Source organism: Sinocyclocheilus grahami, unplaced genomic scaffold (assembly GCF_001515645.1).
Source record: "Sinocyclocheilus grahami isolate Dianchi unplaced genomic scaffold, SAMN03320097.WGS_v1.1 scaffold1232.1, whole genome shotgun sequence".
Classification (NCBI taxonomy): Eukaryota; Metazoa; Chordata; class Actinopteri; order Cypriniformes; family Cyprinidae; genus Sinocyclocheilus; species Sinocyclocheilus grahami.
In genome coordinates, this window is record NW_015506411.1 from 119,409 (window position 1) to 142,082 (window position 22,674).

General features: G+C 36.1%; 1 protein-coding gene across 1 annotated transcript in view; it reads right to left on the reverse strand.

Moving 5' to 3' along the window:
- Window positions 1-483: 483 nt before the first annotated feature.
- LOC107568293 (heparan sulfate glucosamine 3-O-sulfotransferase 4-like) overlaps window positions 484-22,674 on the reverse strand; it is a 96,248-nt gene continuing 74,057 nt past the window's right edge. The window contains exon 2 of the mRNA XM_016254225.1: window positions 484-1,367. Coding sequence (XP_016109711.1) covers window positions 713-1,367 — 655 coding nt within the window. The 3' untranslated portion in view covers window positions 484-712. The remainder of the gene's footprint in view (window positions 1,368-22,674) is intronic.

Consider the following 22,674-nt stretch of genomic DNA (forward strand, 5'->3'; position numbering starts at 1 on the left):
CTGAAAATAAATGCTTTACGATTTGAAAAATGTTAAATATATGTAGTACAACTGTCATTCTGATAATATATTGCATACTATAATATTAAATATATGATATAATAATTAAAAAATGCATATAGAAGTGTAAGCTTTTGGACCCAACTATCTGAATTTTTATTAGCCACAAAACAAAACTGTATGCATAAAATTAGGCAGAAATAACTGAAGCTTTCTCATGTTAGAGGATTACTGTATCGCTAACATCTGCATTTGACTGTAGTTGTTTCTAGTCTTCAGAATCCATAAATAACCTCGGTTATCAGACTCAATTGTACTGCACTCACTGCTGGTGTGTGAGAAATAGAGAGATAAATTCAAAAATAAAACCCTCAGGGTGACGGTGGGTAAGGACACTTAACTCATCGCATGCATCATCATAGAAGACATGATTCATATAGTGACTTTTTCTGAACAAAATGAATAAAATCCTCTTTTGACAAATATAAATATATTTATATTCGGGATAATATGTACAATGACATTTGCCATCATAAACACCATTGGTATTGGGGGTTGACAGAGCAGATTAGCACTCTTGCTATGGGTATACACACTTTCGCAAAGACAGCAACGATCGATTGGCGTGTTGAAGCACGGACCGAGAGAACGATGAGGGTTGAAGGGGGCGTTCGGCTATGAGAAGGCTGGTGGTGCAGAGAGCAGCAGCGGTTTAGTCCCGAGAGCCAGGCGAGTTGCCATCCTCCTCCAGTTCCCACTGAAAGTTTTGCCCTGTCATTTGGTAGAACATCATGTTAAAGGGCTTGTAGAATTTGTGCAGTCTGCGAATGACATCGGGGTCTATTTTGGGGTGAGTTCTGCCCTTGGACTTGCCAAGGCACCGTGGGGTACTGCTGTCCTCTGGCTTCTTCAAGCAAGGGAATCCCTTGGTTTTATTAAAATAGAAATGTTTGTCAGTAACAATACGCTTGAGTCCCAGGAAATCCTGCACCTTTGCCATCTCGCCGGCCGGATCAACAATAAGCCTCTCTCCGCTGACAAAGTGCATCTGTGAGAGCGGGAAATACTGCATCCAGCTCTCCAGGTGAAGCGCATAGATCCCTATTCGCAGGGCGCTCCACGACGCGTCGATCAGGCCCAGCGTTCGGTTCTTGAAGGCCAGCACTTCGAAAGTGGGAATCTCAGGCCTCTTGGAGAGCGTCTGAGTATAGTCCGAAATGGCTCTGGTCACTGGATTGCGGACGACTATGATTAGTTTAATGTCTCTCGCCATCGAGTGGATTCGCTTCGGAGCGCTGTTTGTCACGAAGTAGCTTGGCGTCTTCTCCATTGTGATCTGGCCCTCCAGAGTAGACGGCATCAGCTCCCTGCAAACACCAGAAGCAAGAGAAGCAAATTAGTGTGAAGCAGTTAACACGATGCACATGTCTTCATTATTAAACACAATACCTAAGGACATGGTACGTGCAAAATTGATTCAACTAGTAAGTGGTAAATTATTTGAAATCACACATGAAAATAACAGTTATTATCACTGGACATAATGTCGCAAGTAGAAGTGTTCAGCTAATTACAGCCACGGAGTAACATACAAGAGATAAAAGCCCAAAGATGAAACGTGTACGTGTATGAGTGCTTGTTGCTTAATTGACTCCATCTGTGTTACTCCTGGCACTGTTTTGGAACTTTAATAACGAGTTCACTGCATATCATTAATACTGCTGAGCCAGGGGTATTGTTTTATCATACATTACACTCTGTCCCAACAAGTACAAAGACTTTTTATAAAAATGTTTTAATGTGTTCATTTTGGTTGCAATTAGGTAACCTTGCAGTATAACATTCTAGATATCACACCTAAACAATAAATGTAAGAAAAAAAAAGAAAAAAGGGGAAAAAAAATAATTTTCTTTAACCTATTTTTTTAACAACAACAACAAACTGATAGCAAGCCAACATTTCTTGAGCATTTATTTAGGTATCATAATAACAATTTGGACATTTAAATGAAATGTTTAAAGAATGAATGATTCGAAAACAGTGAAAACATATTCTAGTTGATTATTATTGAATCTTAAAAATGTATATTAATAATAAATAAATTACAAACAGACTCAAATGCAAATCTCGTCCAGGTTTTGTGAGATAAAACACTTTTAACTTACAACAAATGATTTCAATAACTTCTAAAAAGTAATGTCATAACATTTAGATGCAAGGTTTTTTATTTGTGCTGGCATTATGCTAGTTATTCAGATTTAAAATAATCATATCAGAATCATATGTTATTGACGTGATTTTTGATATTTGATATTGCCCTTTGATTTGAACACATTTTTATGATATATGTACCAGGCTAGATGTGGTAATGATGTTTATAAAACATTGCTAATTAATGTGCTAACAACAACATATGTTGCTGTAGTATTGTTAAAATATGTATACATTACATTTAAAATCTGGACATCTGTCAAAGTACGTACAGAAAATAAAAACATTACCACAACTTTTTTACAGCTTAAAAAAGGCACCCTATGCCCTTTTTCCTCTTCTTGTTCTGATTTAACGTTCAGATGCCTCACTGAAAGAACAACATATTAATTATGGCATTTTCTGTGATGAGAGATGTATGTGCTTTGAGTGATATGTCTGAGTGATAACAGTCAACTGTTTGTCACCGTATGAAGTATTGCGTTCAACCTTTTATCACCAAGATTAAACTGGTAGATGAATCGGTGTGCTAGGCAAGAGTCATTCATAAATTAAGGAAATTAAATAAATATTTATCTCTGTTTTGGGCTTATATTGCAATCTGATCCATGCCTCAGGAGTGCAAAACCAATGAATATTTAGCAAGCTCTCTGCTCTATGATCTATTCATACTGATCTATTCAGTATGATCCCTCATTAAATCTCACAACAAGAATTTGACCTAAATTTATGATTACATAATTAATTTGCATTCAGTTCTACGTAATTGAGACACTATGGTACTCATCAGTACACACACAAAAAACTAAAAATCACAGACATCAAATTTAAATTCTATACATAACGTTCACTAAAATAGCCTATAAATTAAAAAATAAATAAATAATTACAAATATTACATTATAATATTGGCAGTGTTGGGGAAGCTACTTCTTTAAGAGGCTATTTAATAGGAAGATATTTATACATTTCTAAAACACAGAACTGATAATATAATCAGATAATATAGTTTATAATTTAATTAGACAATTTATAATTTAAAAGTATTTCCCTGGCTTAAAAATAATGAGTCTTTTTGAATTAATGAATCTAGATTAGGGTGACAGCATTACATTTCATCAGGTACTAACACTAAAAATGTTAATACATATTAGTTAAAAATATTTAATTATATAAAAAAAATCAAAGACTTGAACTTTGCACTAATGGCAATGTCAAGTTGTATCGCTACTTATTAAACTAAAAGCTACAGTAGTTTCACATTGTAAATTTAGTAGTCAACAACACTGGAAAAATAGTGGTAAAACTGCAAAAGACTTTGAAGAGAGACAAAGAAAATGCATGGTTTTAAACAAACACAGTTGGTGGAAATATAATCCTTTCTGTGGCTACATGGACTTAACCACCCAATGCCAAACATAAACTTTTATTAAAGGGGTCATATGATGCTATTTTAAATATCATTATTTTGTGTATTTGGTGTAACCGGATATGTTGACATGCTTTAATGTTCAAAAAACACAATAGCCTTTGTGCACAGCACAGCCAGGTTAAAAAAACTGTCGTCCATAAAATGCGTTGCACAAATTCGAACATCTGGGTTGTGCTGTTCTGTTGTAAATAAATCTTAACCAATGATTCCTAATTGCATCTACTTCCGGAAGGCCAAATAAAGTGCTTTTGCTTTCGCCTAGAAACACACAGCGTCTCACTGACATGGCTGCATCAACACAACTGCTGTTCCTGAAACCACGCCTTCTTTCTTTGCGTGAACATTTGGGCGGCATTATGCTAATATTTCCACATAGTGACGTAGACATGTGGGGGCGAGTTAGAACGAGGCATTTTAGGAGGGCGTGGTTGACTCTTAACTTTTATAAAGAATATCTCTTTGGATTTGAGACTTTAGTCTTTGCAACTTTACAGATCTTCTTTATGCACCAAGAGCTTGTAACACTCCAAAGAGAAAGGCAAACATTGAAATCGTATCATATGACCCCTTTAAACGATTTTGGTTGAATTAAAGTGTTACAGCATGAAGGTCTTACTTTAGGGCACAACAGTAAAAAAGCAGGTCTTTAGCTGAAGCCTGGCAAAATGTTCTGCACTATTTATAATGCAATTCTTGAAATGTTTGCTTTTTTGTTGTGTTTGACCTTTTCTAGCTTTTACCGGAGCAGACAATAAATAAATAAATCCTTGTTAACCTGCCAGAAACAAAAAAATCTGAGTTTAAATACCTGGTTGCACACACTTTCCCAGAACTACAGACACATTAAACAAATAATGGAAAAGTTCACCCAAAAATGAAAATTTGAAAAACTAAAATAAAACTGTACTCACCTTCAAGCCATCCAAGATGTAGAAAAGTTTGTTTCTTCATCGGATCAGATTTGGAGAAAATCTGTTCTGATGAAGAAACAAACTCGCCTACATCTCGGATGGCATGAGGGTGAGTACATTTTCAACAAATTTTCATTTATGGGTGAACTATTCCTTTAAAAACTTTACATACCTTCACATTGAACAACATCCCTTGTGCAATCACAAACATTTGTGTGAAGTCTAGGTAAATGAAGAACATGTGTTATTAAAAAGTAATTCATTCTTACTCTTTCTCGTTCCCTTGAAACTCTCTGTAACGACTCTTATTTCCGCTCAAATTGCCACCAACTGCTACTCATTATTATTACATTTACCATACTCAACAACAAGCAATGGGTAAGAACTCAAGTTATTCATGCTTATTTTGCTAACACCATATTATCTGATAGTTTAACAAGTAGGACACTGAAGAGGTCAGACCTCCAACCTCACGGCTGATGGGCTGGATTTACTGCTATGATATTACTCCAAAAATCATATTACTCTGGGGCATTACTGATAAAAACAGCAATAACCTTTGATAAAGGAGGTTCCACATTGTAAACATCATATGAAAGAAAATCAGCTGCTTTGTTACATTCATACAATTTACAATCTGTAATTCATCATCACCAGAATGACCTGGCTAAATCATATTTAACCAACAATATATTTCAAGGTTTTGAAAATTCTTTTATTTTCTACACAACAATCTGATCACCTATAATCATATATTATTGACTTCCTGGATAACCATCTGTCAGTGTGCTTGTAGGTGATGGGGAATTAAATTTGTTTTTGAAGGGACTGTAGATACTTATATCTGAAATGATATTTCAAAAGTGTGTTCTTTCATCCTGCATTCATGTTGCAAAACCTACTGGTATTAAAAAAAAGGTTGCCAACACAGCTGAAGGTTCAAAGTGCACAGTAATGTGCAGAGGCAGCACACATTCTCACAATAGATTGGATACTGTATGTTCTGTTTCATACACTATACTGCAGCACCTCGTACAAGCTTCATTTATTATATAGATGCTGTGGGACTGTGGAACTGAAATATAAGCATTGTCCATAAAATTGTATTCAATGGAACTGTACCTCAGTTCACAGGTGAAATGTTTTTTTTGTTTTGTTGTTGCTAAAATGACAGTGTGTGTTTGTGTGTGTGAGAGTTCTTTAAAGCTGAAGTGTGCTATATATTTCAAGCTTTAAAAATGCATTTTTTGTTAAAATCCATCATAATATTTGCACATTACTTGTTACATCAGAAATTGGTTGTTCATCATGTGTTTCAATGCATTATGTTATCTAAGTATTATTACGTATTTCTGTGTATTATAATTTATTATATACAATGTGGTTACAGTTATTCATGACATCATACAACGCATTATAAGGTACATTACAAGGCATAATTGACCCTTTGCAAAGTCCTGCCCCCCTTCGTTACTGTTGCTACATCCGAAAAGCCATGGCGCTCTCATGCATCATGTTCTCGTGCGGTAAAAATACATCAGGGAGCAAAGAGGAAACTGACAATGCACCAACAGACAAAACAGTGCAGGTTCCTTTTGGTATGAAACAGGTCTCAGCTTTCAAATTTTGTCATTTTGTAAGAAATTCAAACCATAAATTTGTGGCTCTTTAATGTCTCGTGACAGATCACTGTAGCACCTCAGGAAAAGCGGCACGTGAACCGATCATCCCTTTCTTTTTACTAGTTACAGTGCAAAATAAACATGAATGAACATCAGAATGTATCTTGTTTCAGCCGCAGAAAGTTCAAGTCCACCAAAGTCCATCTACTCTCCTATCTGGTTTGTTTGTTGGACAAAAATGGCAGATTTGGTGTTATGATTGGTCAGATCACCTGTCAATCAAACTCACTGTGAAGGGTCAATTAAAGGAGTATTTCACCCAAAAATTAAAATGTACTCAACCTCAGGCCATCCAAGATGTAGATGAGTTTCTTTCGGACTTGAGAGTGAGTACATCATTTTTTTTTATATAATTTAAATTTTTTGGTGAACTATTCCTTTAATTACTTCTATATAGATTATACAATACTTTTAAAATGCATTGTATATAAAGGATTCAAGTAAAGTGTTACCAACTTTTTCCATTCATAAATGCTAACAATTATAATAATGATTGTTTAAAGTTACTCTTATATGAAGTAATATTGCTGATTTTAGTGCTGTCCCTTTCAATATATACGTACAGAATGTCTTCAGACGTGACAGCTGTCGCTCTCGCACAAATATGGTGATTGCACAAGACAATCAATCATTGCATGCTGGACACATTTTAAATGAGCATCTCTCCGGGTCGCATTCGAATTCTCCTTGTGGAACACATCAAATAGAGTACATATATCCTCCATGCCCCTCAGCACACGCATGCATGCTCTCGCTCACAAGTGCCTCTGTAATTTCATTTCTATAACAGTATTGCACTTCTGATGGGTAATTTCCCAATGGATTATGCTTTGCTCAACATGCTATAGAGCTGTGGCCACTTCTAAAGCAGTAATGGGATATAAAGCACATCTGTAGATGTACAGTAAATAGAAAGAGTATTCGTTTTCATTACTTTCCATCAATGTTCTACACTTCCTCAGTGCGGTAATGAATGACTAACGATTTTTTGCCCTCTCAAGGTCTTCAGGAGTTGCTGTTTAAAGTTCACGACGAAGCACATAAGATGCCCAGGATGGGGGTTTGTTTGCTCACAAAAAAAATTTGCTGAGAATGACCAAAATGGGAAAAAACCCATAACGAATCACCTTGGATTCACCTATGTAAATCACATCTAAAGTACAAGTGCAACGGGCAGCAGGCCTCAATGTTTAATAACAACACGTCATACTTCTCTGGACGAAATGTTCCATCAACAGGACAGATGACTGATGCTCAAGGTAACCTTCTTCATTTAAGACGAGCACATAAACGGTCATTGTCCCCATCAAGCTCGATGCAACTCATTATATGTGTAATTGAAAAAATATGGAGATTACAGAGGCGCGATACCTTCATTTGTGATTGAGGTCGAACTCATTTTGATTGTGAGCAAATCAGTCATGGCTGATGTACATTTAAAATGTCAGAGGGAGGGAGAGGTGGAAAAGAAAACAGAATGCTGATAAACAAGCTAATTTTCCTACGCGCCGCGGATGACTCGGCTGGCCTTGCGCTCAGCTGGAACGGTGAAAAAACAGATACAAATGGTTAACAATTGCTTATGCCTGCATGAAGAGTGCAGCATGACACGGGTCATTCGGGTGGGCAGGTAAATACAGTGCAAGGGGCTGAAAAGGCTTCCCTCGCCATCTGCTGTTTACCTACTCACTCAAATCGCATAATATACCTGAGCTATTTGTCTATAGGCCTTGCCATGCTTGCATAAAGCTTGTATAAACATGCTTAGGACAACTAGAGTAAAACAAGATAAATTCCTTCGTAGCTCTGTGGATCATTATGTGGACTGAATTTTTCAGTTTGGTAAACAACAACAAAACAAAAAAATGCACGCACCGTGCAAATTGATGATTGTAAAATTCATTTTGTGTAACTTTTTATTTGATCTTTTATTTCTTGACTTTTTTACATTTACCAGGCAAATGGCAGATGAGCACAGTGAAGTAGAAAGAATTGCAGTTTAATGAACATCATTTTTGGGGGAATGTTGCTTTCAGAGCGCAAAACTATATTACCTCTTTGTGCTTTGAAGTTAAAAGCATTCTAATTGCCACTTGCTGTGATCTACAAGACAGAGAAAGATAATGCATGATCCAGAGGCATTATTTTACACCGGTATTTCTCAGGTTTGTCTCCAAATGCACCTTCTAAGCCAAGCCTCTGTTTCCAAGGCAGATATGAAAAACTCTGTGAACTTACAGTGGGCGCAGAGATGCCTCACCTTAAGGTTTAGACATTTTAAGGGCCATATTGTTCACATATTTAACTGAAGTTTGTTTATTGTTAGTCGAGTTTTGGAGCAGAGTGAGTTGATAAATTATGCATAACGTTATTATGTAAAAATATGCTAATTAAAACATTTAATTGCATTAACAAGACTTGCAATTAAAAAAAAGAAAAAAATCCAAAAGTTTTGTGATTGAACATCAGAATTACAATAATTCTGACTAATTATACCTATTTATCTTTTCAACACTTTTGAAGAAAAAAATTACATCAAAAACAATTAACATCATAATTAATCTTAATTTTGTCCACCATATTACTCTCTGATAACTTTATAGAAATAAATTAAATAAATTACAGCATTTCTGGACAGTAATTATGAACCATTTTCTACAGTGCTTTATAATTTATCAAATATAATGAAATATATAAAACAAAATAAAAAGGATATATATATATATATATATATATATATATATATATATATATATATATATATATATAATTTCAAGCATTAATTATTAATATCATTACTACAGTTTCTTGAAATGCGATCAAAATGTAACTCACAGGGTTAAAAAATGAATGCCATGATTTCAATATTCATACATAAATTATTTATGTTTTAGAGTCTGTCCATGTCAGTACTGTATGTTTCAGTGAAGACAATCGTAGGTAAATGTATGTGTGCTAGAACCTATGATGTGTCTATGATAGTAGAAGTAATTCATACAAAAATTACATTCACAGCAGCATGAGTTCCCTCCCTACAGTGAGATAACCCTGCATTGTGTGCGTCCTTTTATAACTCTGAATACTTCCACGCACAATGATTCCATCAACAGCTCTGCATGTACCTCAGTTGTTTATCAAGGGGATGTAAAGGCAGAAACACCTGATTGTTTCAGGAGAACAGAAAAAGGGAGAGGCTCATGCCAGAGATTCAAATAGAAGTCAATAACAAGAGCAAGACTTTCCCAAAAACAAGTCAATGAGTGCAACGCTGAACCGCTCAAAGACATAAAACTTTGCTGTAATTATAGAGAAGGCATTCAAGCAATATCAGGCAATAATAAACCAATCCAGCATATAGTGTAGCTTCATAATATATGTGTGAGTCAGTGAAGTGATGAAAAGATTATTGGTCAAATGTGAAAAATGAAAAAAGTAAATGATTTACCACTGGTAATGCAATCCGATAGCCCCGCCTCAAACTCATGTCATTGGTTGAGCCAGTGTTGCTGCATCTGCATGCTCAAATTAACAGAGCTATGTTTTGTTAACACCGAAGAGACACTTTACCCTTTTGGTGGAATCAACCTACGAATTGTTTATTTATAGTCATATTTGCATATTAGTCTGAGATAGCATATTATTTTAACATATTATTTTGTATATTAGTTGTTATATGAGTATTTTAAGACTGAAAAAGTACACACTTCAGCTTTAAAGGGTTAGTTCACCCCCAAATTCTGGCATCATGTTACCATCATGTTGTTTCTTTCTTTCTTCTATGGAACACAAAAGCAGATATTTTGAAAAACAAAAACAAATAAAAAAGTTGTTGTCAGTGTTGTTTTAGACCCAACTGACTATAGACAAAAACAGGTGATGTCTTATTTTGTGTTCAGCAGAGAGAAAGTAATCAGGTTTGGAAAGACAAGAGGGTGAATAAATGTCTTTAATTATCACTTTAAAAATATGTATTTTACCTAAAATGCGGTTCTACCACATTTGCGTTCTTTTGCATAGACAATAAAATGTATGATATTTATGTATTGGCGGAAAAAATAACAACCATTTACATATGAACAATGTTTATGAATCCTTATTTAATCTATAAATATTTAATATTGTTATTGACGTTTTTAAAATAAAGTATCAATATAATGTATACAAATTATTTCAGGACAAGGGTTAAGAGATCTAGTACAACAGTAAAAATTTAACTATATTAATATTATATAAAGGATTCAGAAATTCTTGACTTTTCTATACTGTAGCTGTACAACTAAATTTTTAGATCCTGTCCATACTGTACGTTTCAAAATCTACACAAACTGGAAAAAGTATGTTTTTGTACATATAAACATTGAGACCAGGCTGAACATCATAAACATTTAACAGACAACACTGAGAGAATATATATATATATATATATATATATATATATATATATATATATATATATATATATATATATACAGCATATATATTGATGGTGAAACAATTTTCACTCAGAAATGGCTAACACACTGAACACTAGTAACACATTGAATTAAACATGACATTTTGAAGTAGAAATAGTGTTTTCTTATAAAACATGCTCCATTAATCGAGTTGTTTTATTTACAAATCGAAGTAAAAAGTGCAAAAGCCAATGCTGCCTAACTTCAACACACAATCTCACTACAAGCACTCAAGCACATCTAGACTTTTGGTATGAAATGAAGAGGCCTAAAACACACAGGGAATTGTTTTCTTTTCTTATGGAGTGAATAGAAAGGCTTTCTGAGAACAAAGCCAAGAGACTTGACAGGATGAAACACCTATGACAGTTCCCCAGACAGTTGTGCCTCTGTTTCCTTTGCGCTCTCACCCGGCTGACTGATGCTGTGCTAAGAGAGCTGTAGAACAGTCAGTTTATAAGTTGCATGGAGAGAGGTGTGAGTAATTAAGACAACAACACATTCTCCCCGCTGCAAGTAAAACCCCATCCGCTTCCCCGAGAACTGTTCACTTCAATGAAACCGTTTAGGAGAGAACTGACAGCTGGTCTTGATAAAAAAAACGTTTCTGTTCTCCCCTCCTGCGATCCCCAGAAGGCCATTCTACGTCCAGCAGCGAGGCAGCACAGTGCATCGCTACCCATCCTGCCAGCCTACTGCACTTAGATCTGAAGCTATGTTTATGAGCCTCTTGGACATGCTGAGCGTGATGAAATGAACCGGAGGAGAAGCTTTATGGATCTTTGGAATATCACCATAAAGCTGATAATTGCTCCATGAAACCAGCCTTTATATCACCTTGTAAATTAGCTTGTTTTCCCTCGCAACATAATTTTACAGAGAAATTGCAGAGGAAAGCACCACACCTCTGAGCATCAGGCTTTATTTATGAATTCGGTCCTGAGGGGAGAGCAGAAGCGAATTTTCTTTTCACATTTTATCACTCACACGGCCTAGATGGCTTTAGAAACCTGCCATTCAGCGGAATATGTATGCAGGTACTTTCAGAACTGGCATTTGTTTACGTTGCTTTTGATGGGGTGAGAAGAGCGCTTCGGGCTACGCGCATACAATTTCCTCACAATAGCCCTCAATATTCTGTGATTGGTGAGGCAATTACAAAAAACAAGTAGATGCCACATTTGCTTCCTGCTATAGAGCGCCAGAGACTACACAAACACACTGATCAGTCATTTAGTATTTTACCAAGATGCAATTGAAAAATTATTGCCGTCTGAAAAAAGAAAAAAAGCGCAGTAGAAGTCACATCAGGGTACAATAAAGGCAAAGGCTAAAATTTATATCCAGAAAATCTAGCTGATATGGTTCAGTTGAGCAGAACTGATTAATATGACAGATTGGATGTGAACAGCGATGAGCACTCATCTAGGTACTGAGAGAGATTGCACTGCTGCCCATGAATGATAACACCACAGCTTTCCTACTCTGCATGAGTGACAGGAGTTACAGGCATCCATTAGTGATGGGATATCCGTGTAGACCCACACATTAAAAATCAGACTTTTCCATATGGCTCCCATCCATGATAACAGACTGACATCAGAGAAGAAATGTAGCATGAATCCACCGTGCCGTTTCTTCCATGTGCCCATAGACATGATGCATCATGATCCATTGTGTAGGAGACAATTAGAGCTGCCAATTGATTCAAGATTATAATCAAATTATTTTCATGATATGCCAATTAATTCATCAAACTGATCACAAGTTGTCTCATATATCAACATTTGCTAAGAAATGTTCCCAGATTTAGCTCATTTTAGCTCAACTGAGTCTGTCAGAAGTAAACGTTCACACATGTTGCTTTTTTATGTTTACAATATGAAGGTTTTATTAACAGATCAGGGACATGGATAATACTTTTTTTGCTTTATTTTTATTTAATTGTTCGGTTACACTTTACTTGAAGGGGTGTGCATAAGACTGACATGACACCTTCATAATCATGACATGACACCTACATAATCATGACATGACACATGTCATGAATATGAAGGTTTTTTATGCATGTTTATGACAACTGTCATTAAGTGTCATTCGCTCAGTTATGTAATTTTTAATGCAAAGATGACATTGTTTGAGATGTCTTTGTTGTCATATTTGCATTAAAATAAGGGTAGGGGTAGGGGTAGGTTAGGGTTAGGTCAAATAATGTCATATTTGCATTAAAAATGACATAACTGAGCGAATGACACTTAATGACAGTTGTCATAAACATGCATACAACCTCCTTCATATTCATGACATGTGTCATGTCATGATTATGAAGGTGTCATGACAGTCTTATGCACACCCCTTCAAGTAAAGTGTTACCAATTATTCTTCAAAGTCAGTAAGATTTTTTTTTTAAATAAATTATTAATTTTGTACAGCAAGGATGCATTAAATTGATCAACATTAAAAACATTTATAATGTTGCAAAATTTCTATTTTAAATATATGTGACCCTGGACCACAAAACCAGTCTTAAGTCACTGGGGTATATTTGTAGCAATAGACAAAAAAACATTGTCTGGGTCAAAATTATCTATTTTTTAAAGGTCCCATATTGTACACCTTTCTGGAGTTTTATTTTAGGTTTTGATGTCCTTAAGAATATATATTTGCGGTATAAGTACCAAAAACCATCTCAATATATTTTTACAGCTCCTCTCTCAGGAGCTCTCCTGAGAACAGGTCGATTTTGGCCTGTCTAATTAATATTCATGAGCCTCTCTTCTGATTGGACTGTTGTTTTCTGAGTGACGCACGGCCAGGCCAACCACAGGTAACTAGGGTCAGCCAACGTCACAGCGCTAGCTGGAGGAAGCAAAACAAAGGGGAAACTGGAGGCGGCCCATTCAAACCAGTGCAGATTCGGCTACATAAGGAGCTTAAAATATCATCTTGTGATGTTGGATGCCAGAATCGACGTAATACAGCCTCAAATTAAAAAATTTGATCGCATTTCTGCTGCCACTGCCAGACAAAAAAAACGACGACAGCTGTGGTTAAATGCGATAAAACGAGCAGACTGGACAGAAACGATCGTCAAAAATGCTCGCGTTTGCAGCACACACGTCTTATCAGAAAAGGTTCAATAAAGTATTGTCTGGTGCGTCTACAGATTTCTTGCCATATGTCTATGTTTCTTGCATCTCACGACTATGTAGTTTATGAAATAATGTCTGTGTGCATGTGTATAAAACAACAAACTGACCATTTATATATAATCATTTGTAATTGTATATACATTGTTGTGATTAATTGTGGCTGGAACAATAATGTAGCTGTAAAAATAGTTGCCTGCTGAAATTGAAATGTATAGACATCTTCATCATGACTAGACAGACACGGTGAGTTTGTCTTTACTATACAGGTAAGATGTGATCCACCTCATAGTAACAGTCCTGTCAGATCGTCCATCCTTTGAGTGAGAGTGTAACGTTACAGGTCGGCCGATCTGGTTTCGTGGTTAAAGTTAACCTTTTCGACATTTTTCCGCAATGTTGTCTGGGGGTTTGGCGAAAGGAGAGTGGGACTGTGGGCGGTGCTCGGGGTGGTGACTGAAGGAGGTGACTGTGTAGTTCTGACGTCAACTTTTTACGGAAGTCACAACGGTTCGTGAAAAATAGCTAGAACTTTAAGCAGGCTGTGTGCATTTTACTGTGGATTGACTGTTTTGAAACTTATATGGTAGTTAAATAGCACCTAGACCTCAGTAATCATGAAAAAAGCCAGGCAATTTCAGTTTTGACAATATGGGACCTTTAATGCCAAAAATCATTAGGATATTAAGTAAAGATCATGTTCCATGAAGATATTTTGTACATTTATTACCGTAAATATATCAAAACTTAATATTTGATTAGCAATATGCATTGCTAAGTACTTCATTTGAACAACTTTAAAGGCGATTTTCTCAGTATATTAATTTTTTTGTATCCTCAGATATTCAATAATATATATTCAATATACCCAAATATTCAAATAGATGTATCTCAGCCAAATATTGTCCAATCCTAACAAACCATAAGTCAGTGGAAAGCTTATTTATTCAGATTAATTTATTCTTTCAGATGATGTATAAATCTCAATTTCAAAAAATTGACCCTTATGACTGGGTTTGTGGTCCAGGGTCACATATAGTCTTATTTTGATCTTTTAAACTTTCTATCTATTAAAGAAAACAAAAAAAAAAGTTTTTTTTAAATTATAATTATTTCACAATATTATTGTTTTAACTTAATTTTAATCAAATACATGCAGCCTTGGTGAGCATAAGAGACTTCTTTCACAGACCGACAGACAGACAGAACTTACCAACCCCAAACCTTTGAATTGTAGTCTATTTTTTAATTGACTATTTTGTGTGTGTAATTTTGGTATTGCACTGAAAAAAAAATCATATTAAATGAATGCTTTAAAATGACGGATGGAAGGACGGAAGGAAGGAAGGAAGGAAGGAAGGAAGGAAGGAAGGAAGGAAGGAAGGAAAGAAGGAAGGAAGGAAGGATGGAAGGAAGGATGGAAGGAAGGATGGAAGGAAGGACATTGGAGCTCCCACTGGGGCACTGGTTCAAGTCTGACCTGCATCATGTCCTGCTCTCCTTTCCCCTTCTAGTTTCCAAATAAATTCCTTCTCTCTATACTGTATTATTTAATAAAAGGCAAAAAGCCCATAAATAAAAAAGGAGGAAGCAGTCTGCCTCCGTGAACAAAATAAGACCAAAGTATACTGTCTTATGCCGTTGTTTGTCTGATGTGCTGAAGTCCTCTGAAGCACAGCAGTACTTTTAGAGTGCTGTTAGTCTGCAGATACTCCATTGAGTCTGAAATTTGCTTGAGTCAGCATCACAGGACCCCATTTGTCCAGTTCACTTACTTATAATAGATTTGTGCAAAGCAGCATTTGGGAGCAGCTACGGCTCCGCTCATACCGCCAATGACACTCCAACGCTCTAACATCACATACTACGGAACATTTCTCTCTGATACAGTCAAACGTGATGTATTTTCTCAATTTCCCTGCTCGGACTCACTAGACTGGGAATTACTAGCCTTTGAGAAAATCTAGGTGCAGTGAATTCATGTATTCACTAACAATGCACAATGGGTGAGCCATTTAGAAATCACTGTAGCAGTCATTATTGAAATAATATCAAAGTATTCTGTGTCTTCTGCTCTTTGGTGATAGTGTGATTTGCAGCATGAAAGTGAACTCCTGACCGTATTTAAATTAAAATATCTCTCCCCTTCTCTCTCTCTCCTTCTATTTTTTGTGCCAGTTTTGCTAAACCCTTTAAATATATCTAAGATTCAATTTATTTCTCTATCTGTGCGAAAGGCTCAGGCTGGCAGTGGCCTCCTGAACGTGAAGCTGATCAGCTCTCTTTCACCCTCACAGGTATGGTTGAGTACTTTGAGATATGGAGAAGCTGAAAGTTTTTTTATTTATTTTTTATTTAAGAACAGATCAAGTAAAATATATCATAGCAATTTATATTCAGGTGGTTCTAAAGTCTTAGATGACTTTTCCTGCAGTGTGGTAGAAACGGTGTGTACTCCAGTTCATTGTTTTCTCTCATACAGAGTCAAAAATAATTACCCACAATGCACCCCACCTCTACAAACTTACCATTAACCAGCAAATAAGTAAATATTTTAGTTTCTCAAAGTTTGTTTTTACGCGGTAGTGTATATTGCACACTAGACGTATGAGTAGATTTATAGTAATATGCTATTTCTTGAAACTTTTGCAATGTATCAATCATATAGGGATCACCAGGGATAGTTGTCACATGGGAGCATTGAAAAAAAAAAGCTGTATCTCATTAGCTATAAGTTTTTGAGTCAAAAGTTCATTTACAAAAATGTTTTCCCTACCAGTGGTCTTGTATATTGATTTCAAACGTCTAATTCGAAAACCCTCATAAATGGAAAAAGTCTATAAATTCTGTCTAACTCAAATTCCAAGATCATCGCTGTTGGGTGAAACAGTGAACACAATAAAAACACACTCACAAACTGTACATTCAGGCAAGAGTCCACCATATAATGAAGGCAAATTTAAACGAAAACGTTATGTGCTCTCATTTCAAGTTGTCACATCAATTTTAAATGTTTTAAATTAATTCCTTACAATATTTGATGGCTAAAATAATATTTCTGCAGGCTACTTTTTACAGTTTTGCTTTTCCGTGAATTGTTTTAATGTTTACATTTTGCTGAAAAAAACAAACAAAACAATAATAATCTTTTTAATGACAGCTACCATTGTGGAAACTTATGGAAGCCTGTTTCCGTCACTGAATAAAAAAAAAAAAAGTTATTGCAACTTTTTATCCCACAATTCTGACTTTTTTTCACAGAATTGTGAGATATAAACTCGCAATTGCGAGTTCTAAAGTCAGAATTGCGAGACATAAACTCACAATTCTGACTTTTTTTCTCAGAATTGCGTGATATAAACTCACAATTGCGAGTTATAAAGTCAGATTTGCGAGATAAAAACTTGCAATTCAGACTTTTTTTTTTTGCAATTGCGAGTTATAAAGTAAGAAATGCATGATATAAACTCGATTGCGAGTTAAAGTCCAGTTTTTTTGTGGGGGGGGGGACTGATATGTTCTCAGAATTGTGAGTTTATATCTCACAATTCGGACTTTATTTCTCAGAATTGCGACTTTAAGTCTCGCAATTGCGAGTTTATATCACGCAATTCTGACTTTATTTCTCAGTATTGCGCGTTTATATCTCACAATTATTACTTTTAACTCACAATTGCGAGTTTATATCACGTAATTCTGAGAAAAAAGTCAGAATTGTGAGATAAAAAGTCGCAATTACCTTTTTTATTTTTTATTCAGTGGCGGAAGCAGGCTTCCAAAGAAACTTACCCCTATAGTATGACGACATAAATGTCAATGTGCGTTCAGTGAACTGTATCTTTCAATAACGGTGGACATATTCAATAGCTTTTTTTGTAGCCAAGATTTTAAAGTATGTGCCTATACAGAAAATGACGTTCAAAGATAAAACTGAGAAACATTCAACTCAATAAAAAGCATGAGAACCTTCTTCTTCTTTTTTTTTCAACTTCCTTTATATAGACACATTCAATATTCTACCTTGCCTTGTTTCCATACTCACCACACATGAGATTTGAGTCCCAATCCAAAACGGGTTAATTGCTAATTATATTTGAAAAGAGCTTTTCTCTTTCAAAAACAAGAGTAGAGTGAAGTGTTAATATAAACCTTACACCAGCCTAAGAGAGCGACACAAAAGAGAAATGGAACTAAGACAGAAAAAAAGGTTTTGGACTTCACTAATCCATCAATGCTCTGTGTGGTTTTCCAGGCTCTGGTACTCAATGCGTTGTTGACCTTTGATATGCTTTAAGGGTGAAAAATATTAAAGCGTTGAGCTAATGTGCATGCACTGTTGTCATTCAACTTTTAAATGTCACCGTCTCGTTTTATCTTGCGTGTACTCCAGCTTCAAGAGGACATCTTCACTGTATAGTTTAACCAAGACAGTCACAATCACAAATCACAGATGTTTTTCCTTTCTTTTACCTTCTAGGGGTTTCTAAAGGTTGTCAGCTACTTGCGCTTTCTTTATAAACACTAAAGTGAACAAGAAGTACACTTTGGCATACTTTAAAAATAGAGTACTTATTACGAAACAATATACTTAATGAAAAGTATATACTTAAGTGTGAACTTAATGTAATGTTTTTGGACACTTAATAGCATGTTATCTGCAATTAATTGAAAATGTTTTGCAGTTTACATTCATATTAAATGCAATTAGCTGAACTTTAGAGTGTTTCTGACCCACTTAAGTATGTATATGTATGAAAGTATAGTCAAGATAGTATCTTTAAGTACACTTTTATTCATATTATCTGCAAGTACAGTTTATTAAAATTATTCTTTATTACTTTATATAATATAGTGTATTTAAAGTACACTTCCAATAATCTTTAAATATAGCTAAGCACACTTCTTTTTCACAAGGGCAGCTGTGAGGAGTGAGTTTTGACTTTTTCTCATTTCGACAGCAGAGCAGGTTTAGATCAACCTTTCCCAATTAAAAAGCTCCTTACCATTGTAAACGTCTTAATTTTAGAATCAAAATAAAGGGGTCACTAAATGCAGGCTAGAACCGCATAAGCTTTCACAGAGACATGATCATCCGGTGGTGTTTATTCGTGAACATCTGGCTTCATGGGAAATAGCCTGCTAAGAATGTTATAATCACGTACTGAAGGACTAAGCTGCTCCATTAAAGGCTAAGCTGAACTATTACTGGAACATTTGGTGATCCAAATTGTGCTTTTACTGCCACAAATAACGCTGTCAAACAATAAACTGCTTAAAAAATATATACATTTTAAGGACTCCACAAGCAGGTTTTCTGTCACCTGATGATGAAAACGCTTCTCTTCAAGAGTTGCAGGTGCGATCGTGAGGGATTTCTGGGTAATTAAAGCTGTAGCGGTTGTCTCGCAGACAAGGCACTTGTAAGTGTAAAACGAACATGATGGAAATTCAAGCAACACATTTGTCATGTGGTCTGCCACAGCATATGGAGAGGAATGCCTGTTTGCTTCCTTTTGCCAAATGTCCATCATTTATCTCTACCTACACATGCAATATATAGAGCACTCTGGCTTACAGAACTCTGGATGATGCAGCATTCTCAGGCGAAATTACAGTAAACACTAAACCAAGTTCCTGCCAAAGGTTCTTGTTGACATAAAACATGCCAATGTATTCGATCAATGAAAAATCAATGCAAAGGAATGAGAGCAGTTTGTTCTTTCAAAGAGCATCACAACACAAGACCTAGATTACAATGTTATCCAGGCATCAGTAATAATTGGACAGCTTCATTCTCCATTTTAACTGTCTTTCTATACCATACTCTGAGCTAGACTAATGCTGTTTTAGCCCTCTTTTTAGAATTGGTTTTCATGTATATTTGATGATGCTGTGGATCAAAGCATGAGATGTACAATTCAATTTCACTACGTCACTTGCAACCCTGTTATGTGCAATGTTGCACCGCTGTTGCTATATGGTTTCAAGCGGTGTACTCTCCTGTCAAATTCCTGCATAATATCTCCTAGCAGCATGCTGTGTCGGCTCAATAAACGAGAAAAATCATTCTTTATTTTCAGATGGAGCGACATAGAATATGCCGACTGTGAAATGACTGTCCCAAGTCATTGAGCACTTCACTGGCTTGCGATTCGAGAGATGTGTCTAGATATATGTGTAATCCTGGAATGGATCTCGGCACCGCATTCAGAAAGCCTTGGGCAAATGAATAGCTTGTTTAAGCACTTCCAATAAACCACTGTACATATCTGTAATCTCTTCATCAGAGGTGGTTTGATATTAGGGGAGGATCGCACATTGCGAAGGCAAGGATAATGTTTTACAGATACACAGATTAACTTGTGTAATCTGCATGGCCGAAAGGAAGATCTTAAATGTGACGTGCCCACATTTATGGATTATTTAAAACCTGAGTATTAAATCCTTGTCTCGGGTTTCTGTCATCACGATAATCTCAAAGATTGTTCTTTTCTTAGAGAAGCTAATCATAAACATTTACATTCATTACGCACTTTTACACAATATCTCAAAGTGTCCAATCACATTCCTTGTTTTCAATCAACCAATCAATAAATTAATAAATACAAATTAATGAATAATACATTTAAATAAATAAATACACACACCATTGATAGAAGCGAGCAGCAACCTCATTTGGAAATCAAAATATGCCTTTGGCTACTTACTTACAAATAAATAAATACACCATTGCTAGAAGCGAGCTGTAACCTCACTTGGTAATCAATCCCTTCAGCTTCGAATGAATGAATGAATATAGGCCTACTTATGAAAAATGAACATGAACTCATAATTGAGTATAAATGAAGCACTTCAAACTGAACCAAGATAAAAGAAGAGAGTAAGTTCAAAGCTCTAGAGCTTGTCCGCATAGCATTTCACAAACAATTAATAATAAATGCAGCAATGAACACCCATCAAATTATAATTTTCAGTATTTAACAGCCGTTTGAAGTGACTGTGAATCATTGATTAGAGAATGTGAGCAGCCCGTGTGGATTGTGGGACAGTCGGTGGGCTTAAACCATAGCTCAGAGTCAAGAGGGAGTCGGATGAGGCAGAGCTCCAGTAGCACTGAATATTCTGTAACCGGAAACAAGATCCTCTAAGCGCTGATGGAAGATCCTGTCCTTCGATCCCCAGCTGTACATCCAACCTTGAAAAAGCTTAATTTAGGCAGCAGGCAGAGGGGGATGAAAAATTATACTTTCAAGCAACTTTGCCATTATCACCTCGCACATGTAAACAGGGGCCAATACACTCAGAGTGAGAAAAAGATTGAACAAAACCATACAAATTGTTTAGCCTTTAGTCCAAATTCTGTAATGTATGTATATATATATTGCTTACTGTATATGTTTGTGTGTGTGTGATTGTGTGTATATATATATATATATATATATATATATATATGACGGATCGGCTGCCTTATCATCATCACCCCGTCCCTTAATCGCCGCCCTTCTCCAGGTTCCTGACAGAAATGGGTGTGTGAGAGAGGAGGGGAGCAAAAAACAACCAGGTCTGTCGTGATGAGGCACACCTGAAGGGAATGGAACATCGTCACCGCCGCTGTTAAAAGTCGAGCGCGCCTCTCCTCGGGAGACGCGAGACTCCTCTTCCTCCTGTGCACGCACGCTGGTGACCAGTGTTGGGCAGTAACTAGTTACTAGTAACTTAGTTACTGTAATAATATTACTTTTTGCAGTAACTAGTAGTGTAACTAATTATTAATAAGATTTCAGTAATAATATTACAGTTACCATCCATAAAACAGCTTAGTTACTTTTGATGCCTCGACCCCGCTGATTTAAAATTCAACAATCAAATAATTCCTAGATTTTTTTTTCATAATTTTCACGACTCACACATACATGTGATGTCCTCAGCGCAGCAGGCAAGCTTGGAATATGGAAAAGCTTACATTCAGCAGATAGAAACATTGCATTCTATTGATTTTGTCAGGAAAAAAGATGATCTGAACACTGTTGTGTAAGTTGTGGCTTTACTTTACTCTGGCATTACACCCTCTGATCAGGATGTGGTACATTATATTACTATAATTAAAAATCTTTTTGGAAAATTAAACCGTTTCTTACAAACTTATGTGATTTGATAAAATACATAATGAAATATAATCGTATATGGGCAATGGAGAAATTACAATTAGCTTCAAGCTACACCTGACAATTAATGAGATTAATACAACACTTCTACTTGAATGTCTCTATCAATCACAATTGAGTGTTTGTAATAACTTCTGACTGCGATCCACTGTGGATTTTGGTCAAATGATGAGGCAGAAATATGTTGTTAGTAATATTCTAGAAGCATTTTATGTGGAAGATACACGGTTACAACTTCCATGGGAGTGAAGAAAAAGTAAGGTAACTAGTAGTGAAACTAATTACTTTTGCCAGAAAGTAATAAGTAAAGTAACAGTGACCTTGTGAATCTAGGAAGGGAGCGCGGAAGGATCCCTGCCCCGCCAGAGGCGTGAGCTGCCGGACCCACGGTCTGGAATGGAGACGCACCCGTGACACTGGCGACAGACTAGGATGCCGGGCCGTTAATCCTCTGACGCGCCGTGGGCCAGGGAAGATGAGTTGCTGTGAAGAAGCCAACGCCCTTCACGCCCCGGACCACAGAGAGGAGCACGTGTGACCGCCAGACTCCACCCCTTACCTGTACCCCTCCTTTCTGAACATTACCCTTCTTCACGATTCCCCAGCACAACAAGATCCCCTGTTTATTTTGGACACTAATTCCCCTTTGGACACTTTATTTATCGTTTT